Here is a 15226-nt window from a genome sequence, read left to right as displayed (position 1 = left end):
GGGTGAGTGCTTGTATTGTCAACACTCCGTCCATCATTTCCTTTGTTAAAGTGACAGTACAGGGTTCGTGGACTACACAAAATTCAACAAGATACATCTGAGCCCACCTTTCTAACATCATTCAAGAGATAATGGACATAATCTTTGACAACAAGCCGAACACAGCATTTGTGTGGTGGACGTTACTCTTTTTTTCCATTTTTTTTTGCACCTTGTATTCACCCACCTAACAAAAATAATCTCTCCAAAAATGTTACTACGGGCATTCATTTTTTTAAACATTTGAACACCCTCCAAAACTTCACAGCAAGTTAAACCATCTTTAAGTTGGTCATCCATACATTCTACATTTTTAACCGTGTCTCAAAATATTCTGTAAAGTTTTTAGAAATAAACATCAACACCTCATAAGTGTCTACTAAATGGCACTGTAAAGCAGCTACTGTGCTTATAAGTAAATGTGCCTGTGAATGGAAATTGGATAAAAGGATGGTAAGGAAATATCAAAATTTCTGATAAGATGTCTTTGTCGAAATAATACACTTCATAAAAAATGTAAATAATGAGGTTATCATAAAAAAAAATTTTAAGTGATTTTTGCAAAATATTATTTTGGAACATGATGTGATCACCTGGAACCCTTTGGTAAAATCATTAAATCTACTTTATTTGTACATGAAACTGCATTATTGTCTTTTTTTTTAAATTCATTTAATTAAATTGGGCAAGTGTGTAAATGTCACTGACATTTTATTGGACTTATTCACTTTTTAGATAATCTGGCGGCATAGTTAAATATCAAACTGACGACTTGCAAGAATGTCCTACTTTGTCATTGCTACATCGGCCAAGAAGGCTCTCAAGTTACAATCCACTTTCTTAGATATTGACATAATCAGGAAAATAGCCCTTCACACACATTTGTCAATTTTACTGCAGATGGTTGGAAGACCATCAGCAGTCTCCGTTTCACTTTGCTTCTACTTGATGTACCAAGCCTTTTTGATGTACATAATTTTTGTCAATGGTGATGCCTCTGTCCTAAGGAAACACTTCCATTCTATTCTCTGTCCTTGTGGTCCTCTCTCTTTTGAGTTGCTGTTTTCTTCCTGTTAAGTAATCCTCCTTGACGACATCCATGTGCATGCATCCAAGAAAATGTATGTGGATGTGGCTTTTTTAAAAAGACATGCCTTCATTTTTATCTGCACAGCAGACATTTATGCTGTGAAATATGCTTTTTGTTAACATTATGAATTGCACATAAATTTGAAAGTCTAACAGTTTTATATAGTGCCTCTGTACCGTAGAGTTGCTTTACATGTAACGCTTAAGTTAACTTGATAGAATAACATTTGTGTTACCCTTGACATGTAATTATTACTTTACATATGACCTGGTAACTTGGTTGAGTAGTAGACTGTTACTGGATGAACTTTTTGAATGTATCACTAACTAGTCTTTAGAGAGTCAACTGTCAGGGTAGTTCAAGAAGAGACTGAAAAGTTCTGTTTATAGGAATTTTCTAAAAAAAAAAAAAAAAAAGGGGCTGGTTTAGTTGTGATTCAGAGAACAGAGTTTGAAGCAGTGGTTATAGCATCCGAGAATGAGTGTTTATGGGAGCAAGAGTTTTTTTTATCATAGTATTTCAAGTTTTATTGTGTTATGGTTAGTACCTGCTAGAGATGTTTGGTTTGATAAAGCATTCTGAATAATATTTTCAGTTTGTCATCTTGAGTCATAGTTTCTTTTTAGATTGAAGCTTTCCAGAAAGATCTGCTGTCTGGTTTACAAAGACATCTTGGGGACATTCTGAAAGCTTCCCAGGAATGCATTCCACTTATTGCTTACAATTGGCTTTGTGGTTTGTATCTTCCATTTGCTTGCTTTATATTTGCTGGCTAGGCTGTCCAGAATGTCTTTGTCCCTCCTGTGGAGCATCGCCTGTTTACCATCGGTTCTTGTATTCTTCCATGAGTGCACACTTTCTGTAAACAGTTCTTTACATTTTGTTCGTAATCTTGTCCCATTTGCTGTACATTCAAACACGGAGGTCAAATGCTGGGCTCTGTCTTTAGAGGCAGCATGGTGTTTATTTTTTTTTCTCTGACTTCAAAGTGCGAGGATTTATGGGACAATCCTGCTGGGTTTCTGTGTGCAAGGAAAGGCTGCAGGATGTCATTTTTTCTGGTACGCAACAAAAAGTAAATGTTTGTAAATAAACTGTACACATTTATCAGAATTTGGAAAGCACAAATGAAGCACATTTTCATTGTAATCCTGAAGTATGATGGAGACAGATATTTTAATACGATCAAAAAGAATCAATCCACTTTGTGATGCCATTTCTACACATTATAGTTTGTGCGCTGTATAGTTTTATCAGTAAAACAGTATGTTTGTGCAAATGTAATGCTCATGTCAATTGAAAACGTTTTGTCTGTAATGGCAGTGCACTAACAAACCATGCGTACTCTACAACATTTTACTCCACGACTCACTTTGACACTCTACGGCCCTCGATGTTACCCTACGCCACCCCACTCTACTCTATGCCACTCTACTCTATGCCACTCTACTCTATGCCACTCTACTCTACGCCACTCTACTCTACGCCACTCTACCCTACGCCACTCTACTCTGGTAAACATCGTTTACCACAAAGTTTTTACAACGCGGTACCTTTAGCACGCATCCCTTACAACGCAAGTCGTTACCACCACTTGCGCTGGAGGGCGCTAAAGGATTAAAAATAGTAAATTTACTATCCCAACACCTTCCCTAGGGTCCACGGGGACTGGTGTTAGAATAGTAAATTATACTATTCGAAATTCGCACCCCCAACGCAAGTCGTGGTAACGACTTGCGTTGTAAGGGATGCGTGGTAAAGGGATGTGTTGTGACGGTACGCGTTTTACCGTCATACATCCCTCTACTCTACGCCACTCTACTCTACGCCACTCTACTCTACGCCACTCTACTCTACGCCACTCTACTCTATGCCACTCTACTCTACGCCACTCTACTCTACGCCACTCTACTCTATGCCTCTCTACTCTATGCCACTCTACTCTATGCCACTCTACTCTACGCCACTCTACTCTACGCCACTCTACTCTGCGCCACTCTACTCTGCGCCACTCTACTCTGCGCCACTCTACTCTGCGCCACTCTACTCTGCGCCACTCTACTCTGCGCCACTCTACTCTGCGCCACTCTACTCTGCGCCACTCTACTCTGCGCCACTCTACTCTGCGCCACTCTACTCTGCGCCACTCTACTCTGCGCCACTCTACTCTGCGCCACTCTACTCTGCGCCACTCTACTCTGCGCCACCCTAGGCAACTTCACTCCTGCAGAAGAGTGCACTTTTTAGGTCTCGGCCTGGCCAAAGCAGCGCATGCACTGCTCTGCCATGCAGACCCTTGGGAATTGATACGATTCCAGCGTGCAAGCGGGGAGACAAACGAGGCAAAAGATGTGTACGCAGGGATTGGATGCTTTACTGGCGGTGTGATACACTGGGGACTTTTTTGGTTAGGCGAGTGGGTGCACCTTTCGGGCTTACTAACATCAAGCTCATTCAGTTGGGGTGGATCTAGGAAAACCTAGGGTACTGTGGGACTTGATGAAGAAAAGTGACGCATTTTGAGAGATTAAGATGTATGTGCATAACCACTGGTAGTCTAGAAAAGTCTATGGGACGTCAGTGGGTTATGAGGAGATTGTTGTCATTGGAGTGGAGGGACTTGGTGAGATCAGGGGCATACATACCAGTGAGTTATTTGGGGGCGTTAGTAGCATGCCCAGTATCTTCAAAACCTTGAACGAGCTGTTGGTACCGGGACCTGACATTTATAGCTAGTATGATACACGTGCAAAATTCAAGTGAGAACAACTGAATGATATTGAACTCGCAACAGATTGAGATGGTGGCACTGGGAGGAAAAGAAGATATTGGGCCCTCCGCTATTGCCCAGTTCCATAGGTGATAAACATAGGATTCAAAGTTGACACTGCCTTATCTATGGGCATTGAAGCCAAAGCTGTGTTTTGTAAAAATGCTCACATCACAGGAATGTATATCACCAGAGTTCAGTTGCTATCCCGGAATGATTATAGTCAGTTCTTTGTCGGGGCCTTCGATCTAAATTTAATAAAAATCTTTAGTTTAGGTTAATTCAGAAGGTGTCATAACAAGTGATTGTAGATGGTCATAAATAAGATTTTAGTTTCTATCTACTGCATGCTCTTCACTAGTTACAAATCAGTCAGTCATGAATACTTTTATTTGATATCAATAAAAAAAATCATAAAAGGGTGGGGAACCACCATAAAGAAAAATAAATTTTAAATTTAAAAACAGGAGAATTTAAAACATTAAGACCATGCCGTTGATGGGTATGCTGGAACTAATTAAATTTGTGAATTATTTCCTTTTTATCCAGCTCTCTTGCTGCCATTTTGAGAAATGTTATTGCTCTACAGGACAGTTGGATTGATGACCCCCCAAGGCATTGGATGACAGCAGCTCTGCATGTCTGTATTTATTCCTTCCTTAAGGCTTCCCGGCACACCGTTCTTCGGGTAGCTACCAGGGAAGGGCATATGCCTAACAGGTGTAAAAGGGACTTGTCCCGACCTCCGCATAAGCGACATTCCTTGGATTGCCAGGGGTATTTCCATTTTGGTGTCAGATCTTTTGATGGAAATGACCCCAGCCGCAATAACGTTAAGTACTGTTTTCTCTCCTGGGAGAAATGATCAAGTAAATATGATTGAGGTTTCAGCCGCTGATAGCCTTGAATCACGGTCCAGGTGTGTTTTTTTTTTTGAGACAGCTGTTTTGTCCATTAATAGGGAGGTCCTTTTGATTGTGTTGTTCACTACGATTTTGAAACTTGAGTAAGTGGGGAGGGTGAGCCAGGCCTCCTCGACTTGCAGTGCCGCGAGGGATTCTTTCAGAACACTGAACGTTGAAGTACTTAACCTGGATTGGGTTTCAATTTCCTTCCAGCAGTAGTGTGCTAAGGTGTTATCCTCTGTGTCCCTCATTCTCCAGTAGTATTTGGTTAATGCCCCTTTTCTGTCGGAGGTCTGGTTTCTCAGGCCGTACTCGAGACGAATTTGGGATGGTGAAATCTGTCGGGGGATTGAGAACAGGGCCTTAAAGAGAGTTGATTGTGCTGAGTTTAAGGAGATGATTCAGAAAAGGGGGTGGTGATGAACAGAGTGTCTGAATTAAGCAGACCACTCTTACCCAGTCCAAAGATCAGGGCTTGATCCATCACCATTATTTATCTCACTGCCCCATCCCAGCTCAGAACCTGGCTATATGCAAATCAGTCTGTCCCTGGCCCAGTGCATCATGGGAACAGGGCAGACTAAACTACCAAGCCAATTCTTCACCAGAAAGGAGACAAGCTACCGGGGACCGGTTTCTGGCATTTCAGCCGTCTTCGGCCCGGCTTGCTTGAATCCTGATGGAGCAGTGAGAAAGGGACTCATGTCTGAGTATACCCTGCCACACCTATAGTGGCCAAAAACGATTCAGAAAAGGGGGTGGTGATGAACAGAGTGTCTGAATTAAGCAGACCACTCTTACCCAGTCCAAAGATCAGGGCTTGATCCATCACCATTATTTATCTCACTGCCCCATCCCAGCAAAGAGTTTAAGGAGATGACATCTTTCGTGTTTAGAATTTCCGAGCCCTATGAAATTGAGGGTAAAAATTTTGCTGAAATGGCTTTAAGCAAATGACCTGTAGAGCACCCCGTAAGTTTTTTCTTTAAGACACTGAAGGCGAACTGCAGTTGTTTAGCTCTGGTAGTGAAACCTAGATATTTATAGGAGTCTACTGGGGTTGCCCGTCCAAATACCAGGTAAATTTGCGATGAGCCTTGAATTTAACTCTTCTGGCAAAACACATCACTTTTGATTTTTGATGGTTGATAATTAATTGGGCATTGGTGGTTTAAGCTCCTAGTTTGGTGATGAGTCGCTGCAGGCCTATTGGTGTTAGAGCGAGGAGCACAATGTCATCCGCGTATTGAAGACTGGGTGTTGGGACGTTACCCAGTTTTGGGGGGTCTAATGGAATTGACTGTAGTTGGTTATCTAGGTCGGCGATATAGATGTTGAAGAGGCAGGGTGCCAGCCGTTGAGGGTTTGAATCTTTTTGGTTATGCTGTGCCCATCGCCTTTCCTGACCTGAACCCACGTCTGGGAATACAAGTTGATTATGGCGTCCAGGAGTTTGGTTGGAACACCCCAGTTGTGCATTTTTACCCATAGCTTGGCTCTTGGGACTTTGTCGAAGGCTGCTTTCAGGTCTATGAAGCAAGCATACAGAGGCCTGGACTTTGCGAGAGCTTGGTGGCTAGCAGGGCAACCGCAGAGATGTTCGTGAGTGTGCCCATCCCTGTCCTAAATCCTGTTTGGGTGTAGGGGATGAGGTTACTACTTCCGACCCAGTCCTCCAGGTCAGCCAGCAAGTTTGATGCATACATTTTGGCCTCCACATCTATTAAGGCTATCAAACGGTAGTTGGAGGGGTCAGAGCAGGACCCAACTTGTATATTGGATTTAAAATACTGCCCCTCCAAGAGTCTGGGATGGTGGAAGAAGCTAGAATTGAAGAAAAAAGTGGCGTGAGGAGATCAGACCAGAATGGAGGGTGGTACCGAAACAAGGCGTTTGGCAACCCGTTGGGTCCTGGGGCTCCCTCGGGTCTTAGTTTTTTAATGATTTTTAATACTTGCTCCTTCCGGATTTGCAGAGAGTATTCGAATGCTTCGGATTTGGGGGTGGTTCTGGTATGACCTACAACAGTTGGCTTCTCGCCTGATTCCAGGCCGTGAGTTACCGGACAAACCATTGACATGTCGTTGTATAGATGATCAATGTGGGCACTCCAGGAGTCCTCCGTGATGTCAGAATTGCGGTGCCGGTTCCTGCCGTTTGCTAACTGGTTGATTATTGACCAGAACTGCTTTGAGTCCCTTTGTTTGGTAGAATAATGGAGTTTGGCCCATAGTTGTTCTTGGAACGCTTTTTTAGCTGCCTTGATGTCTTTTCCGGCTTTGTCGATGAGTTGCAGGAGGTCCTGGGAGGGGCAGAGCACTGAGTGCGTAATCTCCTGAGGTGTTTTTTCAATTGTTGTTTTTGCTTCCTGAGGTATTTTGTGAACCATTCAGCCCCTTGATGGCTTTTGGCTTTTTTCCCTATGGCCTACTTGCAAAATTTTTGATTTAATTCTAGGATAAAGCACTCCCATGCCTGAGTGTTAATGGGTTCCGTTTGAAGTCTTTGTAAGAGATTGGTACATGTCCCCATGATGTCGTTAATCAAATCTGATTTCCAGACCAGACGTTTTAAGTTAAAGCATTGCGTTTGGTGTGATAATACTCTGGATGGCTCTGCGTAGTCTGTATTAATTAGTAACGTGAATGTTTGCGGTTGGTGGTCTCTTTCAGTCCTATCCAATATTTGGAAATTCGTGATAAGGGGGAAAGCTCTTGATCCGTGAAAGTGTAGTCTATTGTTGAGCAGATTTGTGAGTAATCCTGGTGTGTGCAGCTGGACAGTCTGTCGGCTGCTCCCGTTTAGCATTCGCATTGAAAGGTCCGCCAGACTGTCCGCACATCTCTTGCCGAGCGACTCTCGTAGTTTTGGTGCGTGTGCGCTCGTCAATGGCTTTAAGTAAGTTCATATTAAAGTCCCCAGACAGGATGATATTTGCTTCCCGATAGGCAAGTTTTAAGTTTGTCATTGTTGCTAGTAGATGGTCTACGCATATCTTTTTCCGACTGAACGATTGGTGAATATAGATATTGAGTATCAGCAAACAAGTTAGAGGCGGGGCTTCAAGTTTGACACATTGCAGCCAAGAATACTCGAGTTCTATTATTGATGCTTGCCATGGAATATCGATTGAGACAAACTCTAAACTAGGGAGACTCTCACTAGTTTTCCTGCCTTTTCGGCAGGGCACTGAAATTCCTTGTATCCAGTTATGGGAGTAGGATTAATCATCCAAGTTTCCTGGAAGAGAAGAATTTTAATACTTTAAAATGAATTCCATGAAGCCTGGATCTTCAAGTTTTGTGTTAAGCCCGAAACATTCCAGGAGCAGATTTTGCAGCCTTGGAGACGATTGGAAGCTGCATGAGTGTTGATTCATGCCATATCTTGAGATTGTCCGGCTGTGGTTCGGTCCAGGGGTCCAAGGGACTTAATGGATTCTGGGTTGGCAATGGTGATAGTAATGTTCTTGGACGTGCACTCGTTTCTTTTTGGAAAGTTTGATGGTCCGAGCCTTTTGCCCCTTTTACCAGACCCACTGATGGGTAGACTGGTTGGAGCAGGTTGGGGTAGCAGGGGGCGGGGGGGGGTCGATCTTTTTTTAACTCAATACCCCACGTTGCAAATTGATCCCTCTGCTGCCAAATTTGTTCACTAAAGGAGGTGGCTGAGAACGAGGCTGTGGTGATATCCTGTCCCTTGAAGAACGTATTCTGTTTAAATCCAATACTAACAATGTCGCTGGTATTTATGTGACTCGGGGGGGGGGGGGGGGGCAGTGCTTTAAAGAGTTTAAGTAGAATACTTCTATTTAAAATGTCATGATTTCCCCTTGATACGTAGTGGGGGATGAAGTCTAATTTGTTAGATTATGAGTAGTAATCCTTGTGCAACGCTGGGTGTACTGCCCTTCCCAAGACGTTGTCGGGCAGTGATGGCGCTGTTATTCTCAGAGAAGTGGTCAAGGTTACGTCTGCATTGTTTTCGGTTGTATGTTTATGGACAATTGTCCGGGTTGCTTGATTGCTTCCCGCATTAGAGTTATTGCCTGTGTCGGTTTGACAGAGATTGTCCCCTAGATTTTCGGTAACTGAAAGTGCATTGCGTGGACTTGGTGTGGTTGTATCTATCATAAGTTTCTTTAGTTTAATTGGTGAGTTCACTGAGTGGGTTTCCTTGGTGGATTTAAGGTGTTTTACTTTCGTTGGTGGCTTAAAAATACGAAATACTTTCTCAGACTGCGATAATTCCCTTTTAATGTTAGTTGGACAGTTTGCGTGGGTGTGCGATTCAATTGATTATTGTATGGAGTTGTGCCAGGAGGAGTGAGGGCTTCATTGTGGTCACGCTGATTTGGTTCCTGGTTGGTTTGCACAGGAAATAAATTGATTGCCTGTCTAGGTTGCCTTTTGTGTCTTGTTTTTCTTAGGCGTTTTCTCTCACGCTTGGTTAGTAACTTGATTGGTGTGAGTGGCTCGGATAATAGTTGCTCCACATTTTCGGCTAGTTGTAAGAATGAGATATTTGGGTTGATGACAGTAGTTGCTGGACTAGGTGCTGGAAGGTCTGACTGTAATTGATTTGAAAAGGGAACTGCTCTGCTTTGTATCTGTTTGCCCACATGGTTGGGTGATTCGGGGTCAGTCGCCCTTAGTGCTTTATTATCTTTCACTGTTTGCGGGGTGTCCTTTTCTGTGGCTTCCCTACTTGAGACCAGTAGATCTGAGAGGATGGTGGGTACCTCCGCTAGTTTGTCTATTATTTGGGTGCAATGACAGTTACACGTTTGATATGTAGTTTCCTGGTCTCGCTGCACCCTCGAGACCACCTCGTTGAAGCTTTGCAGTTTCTGTTCTACCCCCTGAACGTGAATTGCTAGGATGTTTAGAAGGTCCACTTGGGTATCCAGCTTGTCAGCGTGGTAAGACATTGCTTTGGCGATTGTGTCCATTGTTTGTAACAAGAGCTTCCAGGCTGATGGGGTTGAATCACTGCCTGGTTCGATTGGGGGAAGCATGGGCGCCATTTGTCCTTTGTATTGAGCAAACTGACCACGGAGGGTGTGGAAAAGACTGGGTCCTGCTAGGTGATTCCCTGGTTGGGGATAATGGCTCAAAAGGGTCTAAGTCCTGCATTGCTGGGAGGGGGGATTGCACCTCCTGAGGGGTTGCCTGACGAGGGGACTGGGAGTGGTTCCGTACTGCATGTGCTTCAAACCAAAGTGGTTGTTAATGGGGATGGGGGTCGGCGAGTCCCTGGCCCCGGGGTTCTTGACGCCCTGGGGGTTGGTCTGGATCCCCATTAGGTTCCCGGTTGAGTGTGGGATGTTTGTGGTCGTCTTCTCGGCGGGGGCCCCTTCGTTGTGACCTTGGGGTCCATCTATACGTGGTAAAAAGGAGAATGAAATTGGTGTCCGATGTTTGGGAAAATCAGCTGGAGTGGGAGGGTTGTGTATTTGTGCCTCGAAGACTTGGTTGTACTGCTTGTATCTAAGTTCAGAAGGGATAAGGGCATTGGACGATAGGAACTGGAGGCTTGGGATGCAGATGGGTGCTCCTTGGGGGGCTTCCAAACGTTGTGGTGACTGGAAACCTTTCCTGCCGCACTCCGGGTTCAGAGTTCTCCCGCTAGGGGTGGATATTGTGACCTCACTTGCTAGGGTAATACTAGTTTTTCCATCTTGTGTTGAGGGCGTCGGAGTTGCTACGCAGTCGGTTGGATTAGATGGATTCTATTACAACTTTTAAAAAGTCCGTAATCAGTGCCTGTTTACTATTGTTTGGTACTGAGTGATGCCTTGGTGGGGCTATCTCGCTGCAGGAGTTGCCACAATAGTTTTTTTTGTGTGCGGCAGTTAACCAGTTGCTTGTAGTTGCTGCGGTAGTTGCTTTTGTAAGCAGTGGTTGCTTATCTATTGAGACTCTAGCCGCTCCTTGTCTCTGCTGCCTCCACTGGACTCTGAGCCACTCCTCCGCGACGCTGGCCACCGAACGGCGAACTAGCCACTTGCTGGGGGGACGTTCACAAGCGGAACGGCAAACGGAATGGCCCAGCTGCAGGTCGACAGGCTCTGGCAAACCTGCCCGGGATCCTGGAATCCTGGGTGCGAGAACCGGGAATGAGCGAGAGCTAGAGCAAGGGTCGGGGACACCACACAGCAGCCTCTGTCTCCCTGCAACGGCGTTCTCGGTATCCCGCTCCGCTGGCTCTGCTCACTGGCTCTGCTCTGCTCACAGCCTTGCACTGGTGAGAGACTCTGAAAACACGGAGTGGCTTCTGCAGCCGCATGACGGATGAACTCTGCTCCTTACAAACTCTGTCGGAGCCCGATCCGATAAGCAGCTCAAGGGGTCAAGTACGCTTCTTTAAAATTTGCACTTTGCACTTTAAACTTCTGCTGAAGGCGTGTGGTGATGGGGAAATAGCAGGTGCAGTATGCACAGGGTGCTGGGCGGTGGGTGCAGAAACACAGAAATGAAGAGCAGGAGTGACCTGCTGGGTGAAGCTACCCGCGAGTCCCACTGGGTCCTGTTGAGCGCTTCTGACGGCAATACGGGCAATGCTAGGCGGTACGAGGCAAGGCAGGGCTGTGGGCCGTGGGGCTGCACTCTCTCTCCTCTTCCCGCCCGCCCGCCTCTGCCTCTTGCTGCTGCTCACCTCTCCTCTGCCGCTGGTAACCGCTGCCACACTAGGTACAGGATGCCGGATGCCAGGCGCCGGATGCCAGGCACCTGGGGGCTGCTACCGCTGCTCCGCTCTGCTCCGCTCGGGCTCGCTTAGACTCTGGCTCCTCACGGCTTCTCACTGCTCCTCACAGCTTCGCCTTCACCTGCTGTAGTTCAGCAAGCTATTTGAGAATAGTTGGCGGGGATTTCTTCTCTATTTCTCACAGCAGAGGCTTTCGCCCCTCTGCTCTCCGCCCCTCTGCTCTGCGACCCTCCGGAAGGCCCCTCTGCACCCTTCCACTCCGCACCCTTCCACTCCACGCCCTTCCGCTCCACGCCCTTCCGCTCCGTGCCCTTCCGCTCCGCGCCCTTCTGCTTCGCGCCCTTCCGCTCCGCGCCCTTCCGCTCCACGCACTTCCGTTCCGCACCCTTCTGCTCCCCTCTGCTCTGAGTCCCTCGGCTCCGCTCTGAGTCCCTCGGCTCCGCTCTGAGTCCCTCGGCTCCGCTCTGAGTCCCTCGGCTCCGCTCTGAGTCCCTCGGCTCCGCTCTGAGTCCCTCGGCTCCGCTCTGAGTCCCTCGGCTCCGCTCTGCGCCCTGCTGCTCCCCCCTGCGCCCGCTCTCCTCTACACTTTAGTCCACTCTACGCCCCTCCACTCTACGCCCTCTCCAATCTCACACCCTTTTCCATGCCCCACCCACCTCATGTTATGACTCTCCATGCTGTGCCTCACCACATAACTCCACTATACACCATTCCACATCACTCCACTTTACAGTACTCCTCCACACCACTCTACGTCACTCCAGGAAACTCCACTCTACGACGCTCCAGGAAATTCCACTCTATGGCGCTCCAGGAAATTCCACTCTACGGCGCTCCACTCTGATGACCCGGCGCTCCGCTCTGGCGACCTGTCAGTCTGCAAACCAGTAATACAGAAAGTGTAACAGAAAAACAAACATTCTGCAAGGGACCCTGCTTACATACGAGGTAACACTACAGCAGACTGGATAATTGTGGCCACTGCAAGGAAAAGAGCCAATGTCCTTGCATCATCAGAGCCACTTCCTGAAAAGAAGAGCAAAAGGATTGAGAAGGTGGAGTGAAAGAAGAGCAGAGGCTCCATGCAGCATCTCTTACTCCAATGTCCTGCTCAATAGGTACACCTACAAACATCGGGAAGTGGAAGAATTGCTTAAACTGCCAGAACAGTACCAAAAGAGAGCAAAGTCCCTTGTAAAAGACTAGAGCCAACATGTGCTTAAAAACAGCACTGGATGCCACGGACACAGCAAGCAGGCAGCTGGTGAAGGGAACAATACTAATGATGCACTCCTCGCTGTGAAAGTCCGGCTTTAAAAATGATGGTGGGATGCTGACTGAGTGTTGTGGTACTGATTAAGGTATCGATCGGATGGGAGATACTAGTACCTCCTCTTCCATTGTGATTTATTTCAAGAGCCTGCCAGGTTTGGTGTAAGACTTTGAAATTGACTGACTAATGGGATGCCAACAATATATGGAAACCATTGCGATTAGTTAATGGATTAAGAAAATCTACGATGAACAAGACATATAAGCCCTGACTAAGTTTAATTGATTTTGAACGAAACGCATTGGCGGGATGCATTTGTTGCTGGACTTTATATTTTAAAGTGGAATCAAATAAAGGAAGAACTTTTTCTATAAACAGATTTGAAGATTTATTGACTTTTCCTTTTGGGTGCACCATTCCATTTTGTTTTGAACTTTACAAAACAAATGTGGTTTTCTGAACCTCTTGAGATGGCACAGAACAACATGTAGAGACTGTCAGTGTCACACGACCTGCTCTCCACACAGGAGAGTAAAGGTCTTCGCCCAGAGCCCAACATCCTAAGTTTGGCAGCATGTCCTGAGGACATAGAATTCGGGTATTTTGGCCTCCCTGTAAGAGTAATAGAGCTCCTGAGGGAGGCGAAAAGACCAGCTAGAAGAAAATGCTACCCAGCCAAATGGGAGAAGTACGTGAGATGGTGCCAAATGCCTGGGCTGTTCAAAAGCAGGATGCAATACACTACAATCCTCAGATACCTAACTCACTTGCTTGACAACAAACTGACCTACGCCTCGCTGAAGGTTCAATTGCCAGGGGGCTAGTTTGATGTCAGTTGCTCATTCACCAATGTAAACTGGAAAACATGTTTCACATTAGGTGTAGCCAACATTTGTTTCTACAAAAGCCCTCTTGAGTTGTCTTTCAAATGTGTGGATTTCACACCAGAGGCATTCTTGCAGCCTGCGCTCTTCTGAGCTATTTTCATTTTCCATTATCATTTCACATACCTTCATGGAGTAGTTACTTGAATTTTTTGCATCTCATCTCTTTCTGTAATTGCAAAGCTTGCTGTCACTTTTTGGAGTAAGAATAGAGCTGTTTAAAAATCTTTAAAAAGAGGTAAAAAATAAAATGACCATCACTGGACAGGAGGGAAAGCAATGAATGGTTTTAAGTGAGGCCAGACTTTACTGATAGGAAAATAAAAACTGTGCTACTTGAATAAGCAAAGACCTGCAAATAGCTAGATAGGTATGTCATATACAGAAAACATATCTACAACTGCTCAAATGAAAATGCTTTAGAAATGTGCAATAGTACCCACACAGATCTAGGAACCTTGTTGTGTCCACACACAGCACTCATTGTATGATTAGTATTCATGGCATCGCTTGGTACGCGTTTTCAAAATGCCCTAACTCTCGACTTTGGATGCAGTTATTGTCTGTCTTCGGGGAGAGTTGGTAACTGTGTATTTGTTTTTTTCCTTTCCTTTCACCATTCAGCTGAGGAACAAACTGAACCAGGAGCAGAATGCCAAGTTGCAGCAACAGAGGGAGAGTTTGAACAAGAGAAACTCTGAGGTAGCATCCATGGATAAGCGTGTGAATGAGCTGCGGGAACGGCTCTGGAAGAAAAAGGCAGCACTACAGCAGAAGGAGAATGTACCAGTAAGTGTCGGGTGCCTTCCATCATAGGCATCGCTCTCTTTTCGGATACTCTTCAGACAGAATTTCGGAGGGTTTGGGGGGTGATGGTGCTTTCCTGAGAACGTAAATTGAGCTTTACCTGTGAACCTTTTCCAAGCCTCAGCTTTGTCAGTGTTTTTTTGTTGTTTTTTAAGTGTTCTTTATTTTAATTTTATGAGACGATGGGCAAACGACCTCTGCAAATAGCCAAAACCCAGCAATTTTATCCATTTTGTATGGCCCTGTGAGTCTGGAATGTGTTGTGTTGTATCGTGACGTAATGCTGTGTGTGTCGTAATGGAAACATTTCTTCACTTAGATCTCTTCTGATGGGAATCTACCCCAGCAGGTAGTATCATCTACTAATCGTGTGGCTCAAGTTGGCCCCTACATCCAGTCTGCCACCATGCCTCGTCTCCCATCCAGACCTGATCTCCTGGTGAAACCGGCCTGCCCAGAAGCGATCACAACATTGCCGATTCCAGACGGTCCTCTTAAAACACAAACTCTTCCCAACATGAGAGCTGGCACAGGACCGCAGACGAAGCTGTCGAATGGTAAGATTAGTCACATTCCTTTATGCAAATAGCCAAGAGGTTTTTATGCAAGTAGCCATGGTGTTTATTTTCCTACATTTTTGGCTAAACCTGGTTTTCCTTCTAAGTTTGGCCAGATACCTTTTTGCATCTCCATTTATAGCTTTAAATATTTTAAACATTTCAATTAAAATATAATGTATTTCCTCTAATA

The 15226-nt window shown here is 45.4% G+C and overlaps 1 protein-coding gene across 2 annotated transcripts in view; it reads left to right on the top strand.

The window, feature by feature from the left end:
* Positions 1-15226, top strand: part of TP53BP2 (tumor protein p53 binding protein 2) — a 330278-nt gene that overhangs the window by 230500 nt on the left and 84552 nt on the right. Inside the window, exons 8-9 of one of the 2 annotated variants that reach the window (XM_086927962.1) lie at positions 14294-14458; positions 14796-15033. In XM_086927962.1, the coding sequence (XP_086784088.1) occupies positions 14294-14458; positions 14796-15033 (403 nt within the window). The remainder of the gene's footprint in view (positions 1-14293; positions 14459-14795; positions 15034-15226) is intronic. The other variant, XM_086927963.1, reaches the window with a different exon arrangement.

The sequence above is a fragment of the Lissotriton vulgaris genome, chromosome 6 (assembly GCF_964263255.1).
Source record: "Lissotriton vulgaris chromosome 6, aLisVul1.2, whole genome shotgun sequence".
Classification (NCBI taxonomy): domain Eukaryota; kingdom Metazoa; phylum Chordata; class Amphibia; order Caudata; family Salamandridae; genus Lissotriton; species Lissotriton vulgaris.
This window is presented reverse-complemented; position numbering and strand designations above follow the sequence as displayed.